Source organism: Oncorhynchus clarkii, chromosome 1, assembly GCF_045791955.1.
Source record: "Oncorhynchus clarkii lewisi isolate Uvic-CL-2024 chromosome 1, UVic_Ocla_1.0, whole genome shotgun sequence".
Classification (NCBI taxonomy): domain Eukaryota; kingdom Metazoa; phylum Chordata; class Actinopteri; order Salmoniformes; family Salmonidae; genus Oncorhynchus; species Oncorhynchus clarkii.
Window position 1 is genome coordinate 1,230,252 of NC_092147.1, and position 19,383 is coordinate 1,249,634.

General features: G+C 48.6%; 1 protein-coding gene across 1 annotated transcript in view; it reads left to right on the forward strand.

The window, feature by feature from the left end:
• The window catches only part of LOC139412169 (solute carrier family 9 member 7), a 191,953-nt gene extending 173,534 nt beyond the window's left edge, over positions 1-18,419 (forward strand). Inside the window, exons 14-16 of the mRNA XM_071159018.1 lie at positions 2,772-2,851; positions 3,918-4,023; positions 18,086-18,419. Of these exons, the coding sequence (XP_071015119.1) occupies positions 2,772-2,851; positions 3,918-4,023; positions 18,086-18,331 (432 nt within the window). The 3' untranslated portion in view covers positions 18,332-18,419. The remainder of the gene's footprint in view (positions 1-2,771; positions 2,852-3,917; positions 4,024-18,085) is intronic.
• The last annotated feature ends 964 nt before the right edge of the window (positions 18,420-19,383 follow it).

Sequence of the window (19,383 nt, forward strand, 5' to 3'; positions counted from 1 at the left end):
TCATTGTGATGCAAAGAATAATTTGCTGTTTTAAAGCACATTTTCTTGGAATTCTATACATTTTTGCCCTGTCTCATGTGTATTCATGGGATATTTGAGTGACAAGAAAAATACAACAATATCTATGTGCTAAAAAACCTAACTGATCTGTAGGCGGGTTGATCTGGACATTTCTGACAAGTTATAAATATCTCTCTAAGAGGTACTGGTGATGCACCACCTTGTGCTTTCTACTATTACAACTCTCAAGAGGAAGTTTAAAACTCTTCTACCCTGCCCTCCACTGGAGAGATATAAACTGTTCTGGCATCAGGGGAAAGAGACCCCTCTTCATCAGTCAACTTTGATGTCACTTCCTCTTCTACTGGTTGCCGGATGTTGTGGTTGGTTCAGGGTTCATGGCCTATTAGGGTAAGACTGAAAACAGTCGAAGTTGTTTCCCGTGTGTCTTGGCTCTTTGAACAGCCCTGGAGCGCCTCCGACTACAAAACACTCACTACAAGACAAAGGAGCTGATCGTGGACTATAGGAGAAGGAGGGCCAAGCAGGCCCCCATTGACGTCGACAGATGTTAATGGGGGCCAAGTTCCTTGGTGTCCACATCACCAACAAACTGTCATGGTCCAAGCACACCAAGACAGTCGTGAAGAGGGCACAACAACACCTATTCCCCCTCAGGAGACTGAAAAGATTTGACATGAGTCCCCAGATCCTCAAAAAGTTCTACAGCTGCACCATCGAGAGCATCCTGACCAGTTGCATCACTGCCTGGTATGGCAACTGCTCAGCATCTGACAGTAAGGCGCTACAGAGGGTAGTGCGTACGGCCCAATACATCACTGGGGACAAGCTTCCTGCCATCCAGGACCTATACACTAGGCAGTGTCAGAGGAAGGCCCAAAAATTGTCAAGAACTCACCCAAGTCATAGACTGTTCTCTCTGCTACCTCAAGTGGTACCGAAGCACTAGGTCCAAGACTGCTGCAGTTAACTGCTGCAGTTAATCAAATGAACTGCATTATTGGTTACATGCTTGTAAGTAAGCATTTCACTGTTGTATTCGGCACATGTGACAAAAAAAACATTTGAATTGATTTGATACAACTGACTCTATATAGTGGCCTTCCGAAAGTATTCATACCCCTTCACTCATTCAACGTTTTGTTGTGTCACAGCTTGAATTCAACATGGATTCCATGAACACACATTTCTCACCCATCTACACACCCCATAATAAAGTGAAAACGTGTTTTTGAAATGTTACATTTTTGAGGGGGGGGGGGGAATTAAGTATAGCAATATCTAATTAACATAAGTATTCAGTCACTCCAGAATCACCTTTGACAGCTGTGAGTGTTTCTGGGTAAATGTCTAAGAGCTTTGCACACCTGCATTGTACAACATTTACCCATTATTATTTTCCAAAATTCTTCAAGCTCTGTCAAATTGGTTGTTGATCATTGCTAGAAAACCATTTTCAATTCTTGCCATAGATTTTCAAGCAGATTTAAGTCAACTCGGCCACTCAGGAACATTCACTGTCTTCTTGTTAAGCAACTCCAGTGTAGATTCGGCCTTGTGTTTTAGGTTATTGTCCTGCTGAAAGGTGAATTCATCTCCCAGTGTCTGGTGGAAAGCAGACTGAAGCAGGTTTTCCTCTAGGATTTATCCTGTGCTTAGTTAACAACTTTTTAACAAAGTTTTTCAGGATAAAAAAGAAAAGGAATGGAGCTATTACAAGCATACCCATAACATGAGAAAATATGGAGAGTGGTACTCAGTAATGTGTTGTATTGGATTTGGGGACTGATTTAGTGGAACAGGGTTGTCTACCCCTGGTGTGTAGGGTCCAGGAACAGGGTTGTCTACCCCTGGTGTATAGGGTCCAGGAACAGGGTTGTCTACCCCTGATGTAGGGTCCAGGAACAAGGTTGTCTACTCCTGGTGTATAGTGTCCAGGAACAGGGTTGTCTACTCCTGGTGTATAGGGTCCAGGAACAGGGTTGTCTACTCCTGGCGTATAGGGTCCAGGAACAGGGTTGGCTACTCCTGGTGTATAGGATCCAGGAACAGGGTTGTCTACCCCTGGTGTGTAGGGTCCAGGAACAGGGTTGTCTACCCCTGGTGTATAGGGTCCAGGAACAGGGTTGTCTACTCCTGGCGTATTGGTCATTTGGGACAACACCTCTGTCTCTGCTTTACCAGCCTGCCAATAGACTGACCCCTCCCATTCTCTCCTGTTCAATGTGTCCTGTCCTCTGCTAAGTGGTTTTCCACAACGGAAAGAGGGGTGTGAATACTGTCAACATTGTCATGGATTCAGGAGCACTGATGATCCATCCAACAAGTGCAGGGATATTCAACTCTTAAATCCAACAAGTGCAGGGATATTCAACTCTCAAATCCAACAAGTGCAGGGATATTCAACTCTCAAATCCAACAAGTGCAGGGATATTCAACTCTCAAATCCAACAAGTGCAGGGATATTCAACTCTCAAATCCAACAAGTGCAGGGATATTCATCTCTCAAATCCAACAAGTGCAGGGGTTTTCATCTCTTACCCTATGAGGTCCAGAGCCTGCTGGTTTTTTGTTCTTCTTGATAAATAATTGCATCCACTAAATCAGTCCCCGATTAGAGGGGAAGAATGAAAAAAACGCAGTGGAACTGGCTTTGAGTGCCAGAGTTGGATTTAAGGGCCCTAGTTGATCCACAGGATGGTGGTTGAAGGTGTGAACATGATGGATGTTGTGTAAATGTCTTTCTGTAGGACGGGACCATGCCAGAAGTCAGTAAAACCAAGCAGGAGAGCGCCTGGCTCTTCAGGCTGTGGTACACCTTCGATCACAAGTATCCTTTTAATATGTTGTTTCACCAAGACACCCAGAGAACTCCACTTATTGGTTGATCTCAACTTTCTGACCTTTCCACTATGCTGATATGGAGGGAATTCTGTGGCTGTGGAGAGGTACTTGAGGGACAAATGCTGAAATTAACATTCCCTCCCTCTCCTCCCCTCCCTCTCCTCCCCTCCCTCTCTCACTCCCTCTCCTCCTCTCACTCTCTTCCTCCCCTCCCTCTCTCACTCTCTTCCTCCCCTCCCTCTCTCACTCTCTTCCTCCCCTCCCCTTCCCCCTCTCTTCCTCCCCTCCCCTTCTTAACTGCATTGTTTGTCAAGTGCTTGTAAGTAAGTATTTCACTGTAAGGTCTACTACACCTGCTGTCAAACTCCCGTTGTCTCTTTGTCCATGTATAGGAGACACGTGGGCTGTGCTAGCCACTATACCCTTCAATACCCACTGAGACAGGCTAGCTGGGTAGCCTTCAATTCCCTCTGAGACGGGCTAGCTAGATACCCTTCAATACCCTCTGAGACGGGCTAGCTAGATACCCTTCCGGAACCACGGAGACGGGCTAGCTAGATACCCTTCCGTAACCGCGGAGACGGGCTAGCTAGATACCCAGGCAGAATACTCCTCTCTACTCTACTACCCACACTGGGACAAGGTGTTTCCTTCTGTTACAACAGAGTGGGTTTGTTCTCTTTCTTCCCCTTCTACCCATCCTGCTCTCCCGCTCCTGCCTCCTCTCCCGCTCCTTCTTCCTCTCCCGCTCCCGCCTCCTCTCCCGCTCCCTCCCCCTGCTCCCCCCTCCTCTCCTGCTCCCTCCTCCTGCTCCCTCCTCCTCTCCCTGAACCCAGGGGTTTAGCAGAAGGCCTTGCCTACACAGCAACACACTCAGCCCTCATTATGCTGACTACTATCAATTTGTCAACATGAAAACTGATATTCTGACATCCCACTAGACTTTTACACCTTCTCAGATTAATCTCGAGCTAATCCAGAAATCACTGTTTTAGAGTTCCTTGGGTAATATTAGTATGGAAAGGTCTTTGTCTTCCTTAAGGGTATGCCAGCTACCTGAAGCCCATGTTGACTCACAGTGGTCCTCCTCTCACCACGACCCTGCCATCCTGCTGTGGTCCCCTGGCACGATGCTTCACCAGCCCTCAGGCCTACGAGGTGAGTACTGGACGCTGCACACAGTGTAAACAATCACAATCATATGCACACACATTCACAGACGCAACACGCACACAAAAAATACATCGCAGATGCATGTACAGTGTACCCCACCTAGTCTCATAATGTTTACATGCCCCTTATCAAATCAACTGAGATATATTGAGGATGTACAGTATTTGTTTATGTTAGCTGGGTGGGGAAGATACTTTACTGTCAAAGAGGAACAAAGAAGAAATGTCACACGCTCTGGTTTCACATGTTATTACCATTACAACATCAACAGTGACTAATGAAATCAGCACCTGACTCATTCTCCTATTTGTTATGAAAATATTACATGTCGTTAGTTAACCAGCTCAGTGTGCAGGACAGCAGGCTAGCAGGTTGTCTTCCTACTGACGGGTTGTCGTTCCTACTGACGGGTTGTCGTCCTACTGACGGGTTGTCTTCCTACTGACGGGTTGTCGTCCTACTGACGGGTTGTCGGTCCCACTGACGGGCTGTCGGTCCCACTGACGGGTTGTCGTCCTACTGACGGGTTGTCGTCCTACTGACGGGTTGTCGTCCTACTGACGGGTTGTCTTCCTACTGACGGGTTGTCGTCCTAATGACGGGTTGTCGTTCCTACTGACGGGTTGTCGTTCCTACTGACGGGTTGTCTTCCTACTGACGGGTTGTCTTCCTACTGACGGGTTGTCGTCCTACTGACGGGTTGTCTTCCTACTGACGGGTTGTCGTTCCTATTGACAGGTTGTCGTCCTACTGACGGGTTGTCTTCCTACTGACGGGTTGTCGGTCTACTGACGGGTTGTCGTCCTACTGACGGGTCCTACTGACGGGTTGTCGTCCTACTGACGGGTTGTCTTCCTACTGACGGGTTGTCTTCCTACTGACGGGTTGTCTTCCTACTGACGGGTTGTCGGTCTACTGACGGGTTGTCGTCCTACTGACGGGTCCTACTGACGGGTTGTCGTCCTACTGACGGGTTGTCTTCCTACTGACGGGTTGTCTTCCTACTGACGGGTTGTCTTCCTACTGACGGGTTGTCGTCCTACTGACGGGTTGTCTTCCAACTGACGGGTTGTCTTCCAACTGACGGGTTGTCTTCCTACTGACAGGTTGTCGGTCCTACTGACGGGTTGTCGTCCTACTGACGGGTTGTCTTCCTACTGACGGGTTGTCTTCCTACTGACGGGTTGTCTTCCTACTGACGGGTTGTCGTCCTACTGACGGATTGTCATCCTACTGACGGGTTGTCTTCCTACTGACGGGTTGTCGGTCCTACTGACGGGTTGTCGGTCCTACTGACGGGTTGTCGTCCTACTGACGGATTGTCGTCCTACTGACGGGTCCTACTGACGGATTGTCGTCCTACTGACGGGTTGTCTTCCTACTGACGGGTTGTCGTCCTACTGACGGGTTGTCGTCCTACTGACGGGTTGTCTTCCTACTGACGGGTTGTCTTCCTACTGACGGGTTGTCTTCCTACTGACGGGTTGTCTTCCTACTGACGGGTTGTCGTCCTACTGACGGGTTGTCGTCCTACTGACGGGTTGTCGGTCCTACTGACGGATTGTCGTCCTACTGACGGGTCCTACTGACGGGTCCTACTGACGGGTTGTCGTCCTACTGACGGGTTGTCGTCCTACTGACGGGTTGTCGTCCTACTGACGGGTTGTCTTCCTACTGACGGATTGTCGTCCTACTGACGGGTTGTCTTCCTACTGACGGATTGTCGTCCTACTGACGGGTTGTCTTCCTACTGACGGGTTGTCTTCCTACTGACGGGTTGTCTTCCTACTGACGGGTTGTCTTCCTACTGACGGGTTGTCGTCCTACTGACGGGTTGTCGGTCCTACCTTCGGGTTGTCGTCCTACTGACGGATTGTCGTCCTACTGACGGATTGTCGTCCTACTGACGGATTGTCGTCCTACTGACGGGTTGTCTTCCTACTGACGGGTTGTCATCCTACTGACGGGTTGTCTTCCTACTGACGGGTTGTCTTCCTACTGACGGGTTGTCGTCCTACTGACGGGTTGTCTTCCTACTGACGGGTTGTCGTCCTACCTACGGGTTGTCTTCCTACTGACGGGTTGTCGTCCTACCTACGGGTTGTCTTCCTACTGACGGGTTGTCTTCCTACTGACGGGTCCTACTGACGGATTGTCTTCCTACTGACGGGTTGTCTTCCTACTGACGGGTTGTCGTCCTACTGACGGGTTGTCGTCCTACTGACGGGTTGTCTTCCTACTGACGGGTTGTCGTCCTACTGACGGGTTGTCTTCCTACTGACGGATTGTCATCCTACTGACGGGTTGTCGGTCCTACTGACGGGTTGTCGGTCCTACTGACGGATTGTCGTCCTACTGACGAGTTGTCGTCCTACTGACGGGTCCTACTGACGGGTTGTCGTCCTACTGACGGGTTGTCGTCCTACTGACGGGTTGTCGTCCTACTGACGGGTTGTCGGTCCTACCTTCGGGTTGTCGTCCTACTGACGGGTTGTCTTCCTACTGACGGGTTGTCGTCCTACTGACGGGTTGTCTTCCTACTGACGGATTGTCTTCCTACTGACGGGTTGTCGTCCTACTGACGGGTTGTCTTCCTACTGACGGATTGTCATCCTACTGACGGGTTGTCTTCCTACTGACGGGTTGTCGGTCCTACTGACGGGTTGTCGTCCTACCTACGGGTTGTCGTCCTACCTACGGGTTGTCGTCCTACTGACGGGTTGTCGTCCTACTGACGGGTTGTCGGTCCTACTGACGGGTTGTCGGTCCTTACTGACGGGTTGTCGTCCTACTGACGGGTTGTCGTCCTACTGACGGGTTGTCGTCCTACTGACGGGTTGTCGTCAGCAAAGTTAGAGCCAGTACATCCCTGGGGTCAAGCTTCCTACCATCCAGGACCAATATACTAGGCGGTGTCAGAGGAAGGCCCAAAAATTGTCATGGACTCCGGTCACCAAAGTTATAGACTGTTCTCTCTGCTACCGCATGGCAAACGGTACCGGAGCGCCAAGTCTAGGATTAATTATTTGTACATGTGACAAACAAAACTTGATTTGATCTCAACACACAGCTTCATTCAGGCACTCCAGTATGGCCAACCTCATCAGCTCACTCAATACACAGCTATCATTCAAGCTCCAGCATGGCCAACCTCATCAGCTCACTCAATACACAGCTATCATTCAGGCTCCAGTATGGCCAACCTCATCAGCTCACTCAATACACAGCTATCATTCAGGCTCCAGTATGGCCAACCTCATCAGCTCACTCAATACACAGCTATCATTCAGGCTCCAGTATGGCCAACCTCATCAGCTCACTCAACACACAGCTATCATTCAGGCACTCCAGTATGGCCAACCTCATCAGCTCACTCAATACACAGCTTTCATTCAGGCTCCAGTATGGCCAACCTCATCAGCTCACTCAATACACAGCTTTCATTCAGGCTCCAGTATGGCCAACCTCATCAGCTCACTCAATACACAGCTATCATTCAGGCTCCAGTATGGCCAACCTCATCAGCTCACTCAATACACAGCTTTCATTCAGGCTCCAGTATGGCCAACCTCATCAGCTCACTCAATACACAGCTATCATTCAGGCTCCAGTATGGCCAACCTCATCAGCTCACTCAATACACAGTTTTCATTCAGGCTCCAGTATGGCCAACCTCATCAGCTCTCTCAATACACAGCTATCATTCAGGCGCTCCAGTATGTCCAACTCCATCAGCTCGCTCAAAGTGAGCCCAAGATGTGAAGGTTGGTGACTCTCACAGGCTGACAACACCGCTCGCGTCCTGTGCCCAAGCGTTGCAAAATAAATCTAGAAATCTATGTTATTCAATTATTGTACCCACACTGCTTGCGCACACCAACAAACGTCTGCGTTGCCAAGAGCTAAAATAGAATCACTTCTATTTCTGACGCACATCGCGCTGCAAGTCCTGCCTCTCCCATCTCCTCATTGGTTTATAGAAGTAGGTACCTACGTGCCATCTCCTCATTGGTTATACCCACGTGGGTGATTGAAAGATGAACGAGGTCGGTGGCGGTAAAGCACCTAATTTATGAAAGTTGCCAATCGCAATATAAAGTCAAGAGAAGAAAACGCCTGGAAGGAGGAGAGATGACTAGAAACGATCCGTTTGACCGTTTTATGTGTGGATTAATTGGTGGAGTAGAGGACCTTGTGCATTTCAGTTAAAATAACACCTCAATGTTTATATCCCAGGACAAATTAGGTGCCAACCACAAGCTAGCTAAAAAAGACAAAAATTAGATAGCAAGCTAGCTAGCTAAATTGCCATAAATATTTAATGTTTTTCGACCTGTCCCCAAATTAATATAATTGGTTCGGAGTTTGTTTTGATATTTTAACCTGTGTGTCGTGATGGCGTTTGGTGTGGGGGGAACAAAATAAATTTATGCACGATGGCACACGATGGCGCACAACCGGTTTGGGTTCCGTGTCAGGGTTCCAGAGCTTTGCTCTATGAGTCCATCTGCTTTCAAGGATGTTGCTATCCTTGGAAGGTCCTTATGGCTATGAGTTGAACTGCTATTCCAATGTTGAGACTTCTCAGCAAGCTGCCGAAGTATCTTCGAGATGGCTTCATAGAGCCCTTACAGCTGAATGGTCAACTACACTCCGAAAACCTTAATCCCTACAATCTGCCAAGGTGGCTTCAAGACAAGGCTCAGCAGCAGAGACTGTCAAGCAGACTGGTCCAGCGCTACCATCAAGAACAGGTGCAGAGCAACAGTAGAGAGAGGCAGAACCTCAGATCCAAGGTTCAGACCGCCAACATATATCATGGTGCGGACCCACTGAATCCTAGTGCACAGCGCACTCAATCAGTGGTACCTCCTGCGACTGAAACCCATATGAAGTTCACTATTAACTATCTTTTCTGTAACAGCAGTAAACACTACATCACCAGGTGCACAAATATGAAGGGAGAATCCAAGACAAAGATAGAGAAGTGGATAAAAGATGGAAAATGTTACTGGAAGTGTGGCCATGCCCACTTTCCCAGAGTGTACCGTGAAGAAGCCATGTTATGATTGTGGTGGGATACATCTACAGGTTCTTCATATCCCAAATGCTACTCAGTATGCTTCTTGGAAAGAGCTAGTATGACCACCAGGACCACCAGAGGGTGGCGCTGCAGGACACTGCTCTTCCCATACCTTCTCACAGAGCTGCTGAAATTGTCCCTCCTCAGACACTGCCATCTTACTAGCTTCTGAAGGCACAAAAACCAGTCCCTCACAGCAGCTGGCTCAGTAGCTCCTGAGCTGGACCACACAACCCTGACCAAGTGACCCCTCACCTGGTCTTGATAGGGCGGCAGGATGCAGGGATGCAAACTTGTCACCTTTTGGAAAAATGTGCTGTTTTGAATCCAAAATAGGTGACCTACGTGATTAGTGTAGATCCCATGAGGGGGTTGGATCCCTACTGGCTGTAAGCAAACGAGTGACGCGCAATTGGAAAGATACTGACTGTATCCAAGGCTCAGCCAATCGTTTTACATAACAACAGAATGCAGTGCAGCACGCGACTGAAGAAAGAAGAGACAACCAACTGACCAGTTACAGCAGCACGTCCCCTGAACGGTAACGGAGAGGTAACGTTAGGTGAGAAGCCTGACCACAGAGACCAGGGTGAGAAGGTTACAGCAGCACGTCCCCTGAACGGTAACGGAGAGGTAACGTTAGGTGAGAAAGTTACAGCAGTCCCCTGAACGGTAACGGAGAGGTAACGCAAGGTGAGAAGCCTGACCACAGAGACCGGGGTGAGAAGGTTACAGCAGCACGTCCCCTGAACGGTAACGGAGAGGTAACGCTAGGTGAGAAGCCTGACCACAGAGACCGGGGTGAGAAGGTTACAGCAGCACATCCCCTGAACGGTAAAGGAGAGGTAAGGTGAGAAGCCTGACCACGAAGACCGGGGTGAGAAGGTTACAGCAGCACGTCCCCTGAACGATAACGGAGAGGTAACGCTAGGTGAGAAGCCTGACCACAGAGACCGGGGTGAGAAGGTTACAGCAGCACGTCCCCTGAACGATAACGGAGAGGTAACGCTAGGTAAGAAGCCTGACCACAGAGACCGGGGTGAGAAGGTTACAGCAGCACGTCCCCTGAACGATAACGGAGAGGTAACGCTAGGTGAGAAGCCTGACCACAGAGACCGGGGTGAGAAGGTTACAGCAGTCCCCTGAACAATAACGGAGAGGTAACGCTAGGTGAGAAGCCTGACCACAGAGACCGGGGTGAGAAGGTTACAGCAGCACGTCCCCTGAACGGTAACGGAGAGGTAATGGTAGGTGAGAAGCCTGACCACGGAGTCCGGGGTGAGAAGGTTTACAGCAGTCCCCTGAACGGTAACGGAGAGGTAACGTTAGGTGAGAAGCCTGACCACGGAGACCGGGGTGAGAAGGTTACAGCAGCACGTCCCCTGAACGGTAACAAAGAGGTACCGTTAGGTGAGAAGGTTACAGCAGTCCTGTGAACGGTAACCAAGATGTAACGTTAGGTGAGAAGCCTGACCACGGAGACGGGGGTGAGAAGGTTACAGCAGCACGTCCCCTGAATGGTAACGAAGATGTAACGTTAGGTGAGAAGCCTGACCACAGAGACCGGGGTGAGAAGGTTACAGCAGTCCCCTGAACGAAAACGAAGATGTAACGTTAGGTAAGAAGCCTGACCACAGAGACCGGGGGGGTGAGAAGGTTACAGCAGCACGTCCCCTGAACAGTAACAGAGAGGTAACGTTAGGTGAGAAGCCTGACCACAGAGACCGGGGGGGTGAGAAGGTTACAGCAGCGTGTCCCCTGAACGGTAACGGAGAGGTAACGTTAGGTGAGAAGCCTGACCACGGAGACCGGGGGGGTGAGAAAGTTACAGCAGCGTGTCCCCTGAACGGTAACGGAGAGGTAACGTTAGGTGAGAAGCCTGACCACGGAGACGGGGGTGAGAAGGTTACAGCAGCACGTCCCCTGAACGATAACGGAGAGGTAACGCTAGGTAAGAAGCCTGACCACAGAGACCGGGGTGAGAAGGTTACAGCAGCACGTCCCCTGAACGATAACGGAGAGGTAACGCTAGGTGAGAAGCCTGACCACAGAGACCGGGGTGAGAAGGTTACAGCAGTCCCCTGAACAATAACGGAGAGGTAACGCTAGGTGAGAAGCCTGACCACAGAGACCGGGGTGAGAAGGTTACAGCAGCACGTCCCCTGAACGGTAACGGAGAGGTAATGGTAGGTGAGAAGCCTGACCACGGAAACCGGGGTGAGAAGGTTTACAGCAGTCCCCTGAACGGTAACGGAGAGGTAACGTTAGGTGAGAAGCCTGACCACGGAGACCGGGGTGAGAAGGTTACAGCAGCACGTCCCCTGAACGGTAACAAAGAGGTACCGTTAGGTGAGAAGGTTACAGCAGTCCCGTGAACGGTAACCAAGATGTAACGTTAGGTGAGAAGCCTGACCACGGAGACGGGGGTGAGAAGGTTACAGCAGCACGTCCCCTGAATGGTAACGAAGATGTAACGTTAGGTGAGAAGCCTGACCACAGAGACCGGGGTGAGAAGGTTACAGCAGTCCCCTGAACGAAAACGAAGATGTAACGTTAGGTAAGAAGCCTGACCACAGAGACCGGGGGGGTGAGAAGGTTACAGCAGCACGTCCCCTGAACAGTAACAGAGAGGTAACGTTAGGTGAGAAGCCTGACCACAGAGACCGGGGGGGTGAGAAGGTTACAGCAGCGTGTCCCCTGAACGGTAACGGAGAGGTAACGTTAGGTGAGAAGCCTGACCACGGAGACCGGGGGGGTGAGAAGGTTACAGCAGCGTGTCCCCTGAACGGTAACGGAGAGGTAACGTTAGGTGAGAAGCCTGACCACGGAGACGGGGGTGAGAAGGTTACAGCAGCACGTCCCCTGAACGATAACGAAGATGTAACGTTAGGTGAGAAGCCTGACCACAGAGACCGGGGTGAGAAGGTTACAGCAGTCCCCTGAACGATAACGAAGATGTAACGTTAGGTAAGAAGCCTGACCACAGAGACCGGGGGGGTGAGAAGGTTACAGCAGCACGTCCCCTGAACAGTAACTGAGAGGTAACGTTAGGTGAGAAGCCTGACCACAGAGACCGGGGGTTGAGAAGGTTACAGCAGCGTTTCCCCTGAACGGTAACGGAGAGGTAACGTTAGGTGAGAAGCCTGACCACGGAGACCGGGGGGGTGAGAAGGTTACAGCAGCGTGTCCCCTGAACGGTAACGGAGAGGTAACGTTAGGTGAGAAGCCTGACCACGGAGACCGGGGGGTGAGAAGGTGATGATGCATACTTCATGAGCTGTAACCAAAAAACAAAAAAATGTTTGAGGTGAGGGAGAAAGTGTGGTGGAACAAGTATTAGCATTGTTAAGTATCTTGCTAGCTGGATCGGATTTTCCGTTAGCTAGGCAGAGAAATGTTGAGCAACATTAGCCAACTCATCTGATCAAATCATTGAGTTTATGGTGTGACAGCTTACGGTAGATAGCTAGCTAATGTTATAACATCACATGAGCTAACATTAGTAACCAATTCGCTATAGTATTAACTGGAATACGACTCCTTGCCGTTCCTCAAGTTATAATGCGTTAGTTGCTTACTGAACCCTGGCAATCTGTGTGAAATGTTAACTAGTTAAGATGGATGCCACTATAGAGGTAAAAGGTACACCACACACTTTCCCTCTTTCTCACTTCTTCAATAAAAAGGATCAAGTGGAGCTGGAGCTGGGCCTGGTTTAAGCTCACATCATCACCCCAGAAACCCTAGACCCACTCCAATTTGCATACCACCCCAACAGATCCAGAGATGATGCAATCTCCATTGCACTCCACACTGCCCTTCCCACCTGGACACAAGGAACACCTATGTGAGAATGCTTCATTGACTACAGCTCAGCGTTCAACACCATAGTGCCCTCAAAGCTCATCAATAAGCTAAGTTCCCTGGGATTTAACACCTCCCTCTGCACATGGATCCTGGACTTCCTGACGGGCCGCCCCCAGGTGATGAGGGTAGGCAACAACACGTCTGCCATGCTGATCCTCAACACTGTGGCCCCTCAGGGGTACATGCTCAGTCCCCTCCTGTACTCCCTGTTCACTCATGACTGCACGGCCAGGCACGACTCCAACACCATCATTACATTTGCCGATGACACAACAGTGGTAGGCCTGTTCAGGTCTCCTGTAATAAAACGAAGGGCTCTATGAAAAACACCATCCAGGGGTTTAAGAGTAGAGGCAGCTGCACTTTGATAACTAGTATCACCATAACAACCATAACAACATCCTTTACTGTTCTGGCTCCTCTCTGCTGTGGGATATTTATTATCTTAGTCCCCCCAATAGAATCAGCAGGGCTTTAGTATCCATCAGTCCTTTACTGTTCTGGCTCCTCTCTGCTGTGGAATATTTATTATCTTAGTCCCCCCAATAGAATCAGCAGGGCTTTAGTATCCATCAGTCCTCTAGTGTTCTGGCTCCTCTCTGCTGTGGGATATTTATTATCTTAGCCCCCCCCCCCCCCCAATAGAATCAGCAGGGCTTTAGTATCCATCAGTCCTCTAGTGTTCTGGCTCCTCTCTGCTGTGGGATATTTATTATCTTAGCCCCCCCCAATAGAATCAGCAGGGCTTTAGTATCCATCAGCCCTGTTGTGTTCTGGTTCCTCTCATATGTAGGGAAATAAATAACTAAACTGATTGAAAGTAAGGGGATATGCTGTGGTTAAGGACGATGCTAGTGAGTGGAGTTTACTGAGGTGTTCAACAGAACATACCAGTCTCGGACCCAGAGCCTAATGCTTCCATCTGAGGTACCTCTTTAGGAGTTTTAGTTTAGGAAAAACTATTTCTCTGCAGAAGCGACAGTTACAGGGATGGTAAAAACAGCTTGATTGCCAATAGTAACGACTTCCACCGAAGTTGGTTCCTCTCCTTTAATTTTCCATTTGTTTTGTCTTGTCTTCCCACACACCTGGTTTCAATTCCATCATTACATGTTGTGTATTTAACCCTCTGTTCCCCCCCATGTCCTTGTCCAGAATTGTTTATTGTAAGTGCTGGTGCTGTTTATTCTGGCGTACGACCGGTTTTGTACCCATTGTATTGATTGTTTCTGTTTACGGTGATTTTCATTATTAAACTGCGCCGTTGTAACACAGTTTTTGCTCTCCTGCTCCTTCTCTGCCGCCAGTACGCAGTACAGTTATTACTTACAGTAATATATTACAGTAATATATTACAGTAATATCTGGGAAACTGGGCAGAAGGGAGTGATGCTTCAAATACAGCAGTTCTGTAACATCGAGCCTCATTCTCCTTAATTGCCGGCCTCAACATGTTATAGAGAGAGACACTGTATAGGAATCTCTGGGGTCGTCTGGATACTGGACAGACAACACATTGGCAGATGCAAAACAGATGGTCATCTTTAGCTGACAACCGTTCATGAAGGTTCAAAAAAGCAGTTTGAGATTTTCTTCATCCTGGTGAACGGGTGTTTGAGTTGTGTGGTTGTAATATCAACAGACCCTTCTGTCTGGTATATCTCGGTATCATTCAAGACTAAAGCCCTTTTTCGGATGAGAAGTTTTATTGGGGGGAGCTCAGGTAATGTAGTTATGTGCACGAGCACAAATCACCACATCTGTCATTTTAGTCCCGGATATGACAACCTAATAGGCCTACCAGTAAACATGTATCTGAAGTGGCCCGAACTCCGACCTTGTGGGGAGGGGGTCCAGAGAATCTGCATTACGCCAGTACTGGACCCCCCCCCCCCCCCCCCGTTTTGCTTCCCTTCGGTAACTAGAGCTCTGCTTATCCGAGCTAAATAACCTATGGGAGAGCTGCTACAACCGCTACAGCCTTGAGTTTTTATGTTTTTACCTTTCACACCGTCTGAAATGTCCTTTATTATAATGTTACCTTTCACACCGTCTGAAATGTCCCTATTAATAATGTTACCTTTCACACCGACTGAAATGTCCCTATTAATAATGTTTTTATGCTCAAGATGTTGTAGATTATCGTCAGTATTTCACTGTTAACATTAATGGAACAAATCAACAGTTAAATCGTGTTTTACTTCTCTGCTGTTTGTCTCTCTAAATGATAAATACCAAGTACATCCTGTCCACTGACCGTTGGATGTAGAGCTGTCCTTTAGGGTTATCTCATTCCAGATAAATACCAAGTACATCCTGTCCACTGACCGTTGGATGTAGAGCTTTGCTTTAGGGTTATCTCATTCCAGATAAATACCAAGTACATCCTGTCCACTGACCGTTGGATGTAGAGCTGTCCTTTAGGGTTATCTCATTCCAGATAAATACCAAGTACATCCTGTCCACTGACCGTTGGATGTAGAGCTTCCCTTTAGGGTTATCTCATTCCAGATAAATACCAAGTGCATCCTGTCCACTGACCGTTGGATGTAGAGCTTCCCTTTAGGGTTATCTCATTCCAGATAAATACCAAGTACATCCTGTCCACTGACCGTTGGATGTAGAGCTTCCCTTTAGGGTTATCTCATTCCAGATAAATACCAAGTGCATCCTGTCCACTGACCGTTGGATGTAGAGCTTCCCTTTAGGGTTATCTCATTCCAGATAAATACCAAGTACATCCTGTCCACTGACCGTTGGATGTAGAGCTGTCCTTTAGGGTTATCTCATTCCAGATAAATACCAAGTACATCCTGTCCACTGACCGTTGGATGTAGAGCTGTCCTTTAGGGTTATCTCATTCCAGATAAATGTTGAATCGGTCACTCACCCAGATTGTTTTTTTATTTTACCTTTATTTTAACTAGTCAAGTCAGTTAAGAACAAATTATTATTTTCAATGACAGCCTACAGTGGAACAGTGGGTTAACTGCCTTGTTCAGGGGTAGAATGACAGATTTGTGCCTTGTCAGCTCGGGGATTTGATCTTGCAACCTTTCGGTTACTCTAACCACTAGGTTACCCTGCCGCCAGATTATGTAATCCTGATTACTAACTTTGATCCGTTTCACCAGGCTGTAATCCGAGTCCACCGACCCTATATAAACTCAACTCACTCACACCCACACACACACACACTCCCTACACCCTGGGGACTAGTGGCATTGATTGGCGGTCCAACCCGATCAGAGCTTTATTTGTCACAGTATGATGGAAGGAAACATTGATCATTACGATGTAGCTACATTGACAAAACATTAGGAACACCTGCTCTTTCCATGACAGACTGACCAGGTGAATCCAAGTGAAAGATATGATCCCTTATTGATGTCACTTGTTAAATCCACTTCAATCAGTTTAGATGAAGGTGAGGAGACGGGTTAAAGACTCATGTTTAAGCTTTGAGACATGGATTGGGTATATGAGCCATTCAGAGGGTGAATGGGCACGACAAAATATTTAAGTGCCTTTTGAACAGGGTATGGTAGTAGGTGCCAGGCGCACCGGTTTGTGTCAAGAACTGCAACGCTACTGGGTTTTTCACACTCAACAGTTTCCTGGGTGTATCAAGAATGGTCCACCACCCAAAGGACATCCAGACAACTTGACACAACTGTGGGAAGCATTGGAGTCAACATGAGCCAGCATCCCTGTGGAACGCTTTCTACACCTTGTAGAGTTCATGCCCCGACTAATGGAGGCTATTCTGAAGGCAAAATAGGGTGCAACTCAATATTAGGAAGGTGTTCCTAATGTTTCGTAAACTCAGTGTACATCGACTGTTGCTTTCTCTGTACGAACAGTGTTAAAGCTGTCCTGTGTGTGTAACACAGTACAGCTGGTTTGTCTGTCAGCTTTGTGTGATTAATCCAGCAGCTGTCTGTCTTAGACATACTCATCCGGACAATATGGAGCTCTTACTAACCCTCCTCTAGCCCTTCTCTAACCCTCCTCTAACCGTCCTCTAACCCTCTTCTAACTCTCTGACCCTCTAACCCTCCTCTAACCCTCTTCTAACTCTCTGACCCTCTAACCCTCCTCTAACCCTCCTCTAACTATCTAACCTCTAACCCTCCTCTAACTCTCTGACCCTCTAACCCTCCTCTAACCCTCCTCTAACTCTCGAACCCCCCTCTAACCCTCCTCTAACTCTCCTCTAACTCTTTGACTCTCTAACCCTCCTCTAACCCTCCTCTAACTCTCTGACCCTCTAACTCTCCTCTAACCCTCCTCTAACTCTCTAACCCCCCTCTAACCCTCCTGTAACCCCCTGACCCTCTGCTACACCCCCCTCTAACCCTCCTCTAACTCTCTAACCCTCCTCTAACCCTCCTCTAACCCTCCTCTAACTCGCTAACCCTCCTCTAACCCTCTAACACTCCTCTAACCCTCCGCTAACGCTCCACTAACGCTCCGCTGACGCTCCTCTAACCCTCCTCTAACCCTCCTCTAACCCTCCTCTGACCCTCCGCTGACGCTCCGCTGACGCTCCTCGAACCCTCCTCTAACCCTCCTCTAACCCTCCGCTAACCCTCTAACACTCCGCTGACGCCCCTCTGACGCCCCTCTAACCCTCCTCTAACTCTCCTCTAAACTCTCTGTTCATGTCTTTGATTGATTGAATGAATAGAGGAACAATCAAATGTATTTATAAAGCCCTTCTTACATCAGCTGATATCTCAAAGTGCTGTACAGAAACCCAGCCTAAAACCCCAAACAGCAAGCAATGCAGGTGTAGAAGCACGGTGGCTAGGAACAACTCCCTAGAAAGGCCAGAACCTAGGAAGAAACCTAGAGAGGAACCAGGGTATGAGGGGTGACCAGTCCTCTTCTGGCTGTGCCGGGTGGAGATTATAACAGAACATGGCCAAGATGTTCAAATGTTCATAAATGACCAGCAGGGTTAAATAATAATAATCACAGTAGTTGTAGAGGGTGCAGCAAGTCAGCACCTCAGGAGTAAATGTCAGTTAGCTTTTATAGCCGAACTCTTCATGTCTCTGTTCCCATCTTCATGTCTCTGTTCCCATCTTCCAGAACCATGAGCAGCTGAGAGACGACGACTCCGACCTGATCCTGAATGACGGCGACTTGGCGCTGACCTACGACGACACGGCCATCACGGCTAAAGGAGCGTCCAGTGGAGGGGCGGACGCGGGGGGCTGGGGGGTCAACGGGAAGAGGAGCAGCAGCACATCTGAAGAGGCACTAGAGAGAGAGATGGACCAGGAATTCCTGTCCCGCAGCACACGCCTTGTCTTTCCCATCGAAGACCACGCCTGACCCCTACACCATGACCCCATGAACCCTCGCCCTTCAGCCCACACACACACCAGACTATGGGAGGAGAGGAGGAGAATGGGAGAGTGAGGGTTGGAGGAAAGGGTTTGGTTTAAAACAGGGCTGATATTAGATGTCATTACTTCCCGGTATGGGACCTCCTGTGTATGCACCCAAAACAATAAATTGCAGCTAAACTAGTACAGTGTAGGATAGCAGGGGTCTGCAATAGGTTTGGCCTTTTCTCTGCTAATAGTCAACATCGAACAACATCATAACAGCCCATTCATAGGCCTCTGCTACATCATCATAACAGCCCATTCATAGGCCTATGCAACAACATCATCATAACAGCCCATTCATAGCCCTCTGCTACATTATAACAGCCCATTCATAGCCCTCTGCTACATTATAACAGCCCATTCATAGCCCTCTGCTACATTATAACAGCCCATTCATAGGCCTCTGCTACATCATAACAGCCCATTCATAGGCCTCTGCTACATCATATTAGCAGCCCATTCATAGCCCTCTGCTACAACATAACAGCCCATTCATAGGCCTCTGCTACATCATAATAGCAGCCCATTCATAGGCCTCTGCTACATCATAATAGCAGCCCATTCATAGGCCTCTGCTACATCATAATAGCAGCCCATTCATAGGCCTCTGCTACATCATCATAACAGCCCATTCATAGGCCTCTGCTACATCATAACAGCCCATTCATAGGCCTCTGCTACATCATAACAGCCCATTCATAGGCCTCTGCTACATCATAATAGCAGCCCATTCATAGGCCTCTGCTACAACATAATAACAGCCCAGTCATAGGCCTCTGCTACATCATAATAGCAGCCCATTCATAGGCCTCTGCTACAACATAATAACAGCCCATTCATAGGCCTCTGCTACAACATCATCATAACAGCCCATTCATAGGCCTATGCTACAACATCATCATAACAGCCCATTCATAGGCCTCTGCTACATCATCATAAAAATCCCATTCATAGCCCTCTGCTACATCATAACAGCCCATTCATAGCCCTCTG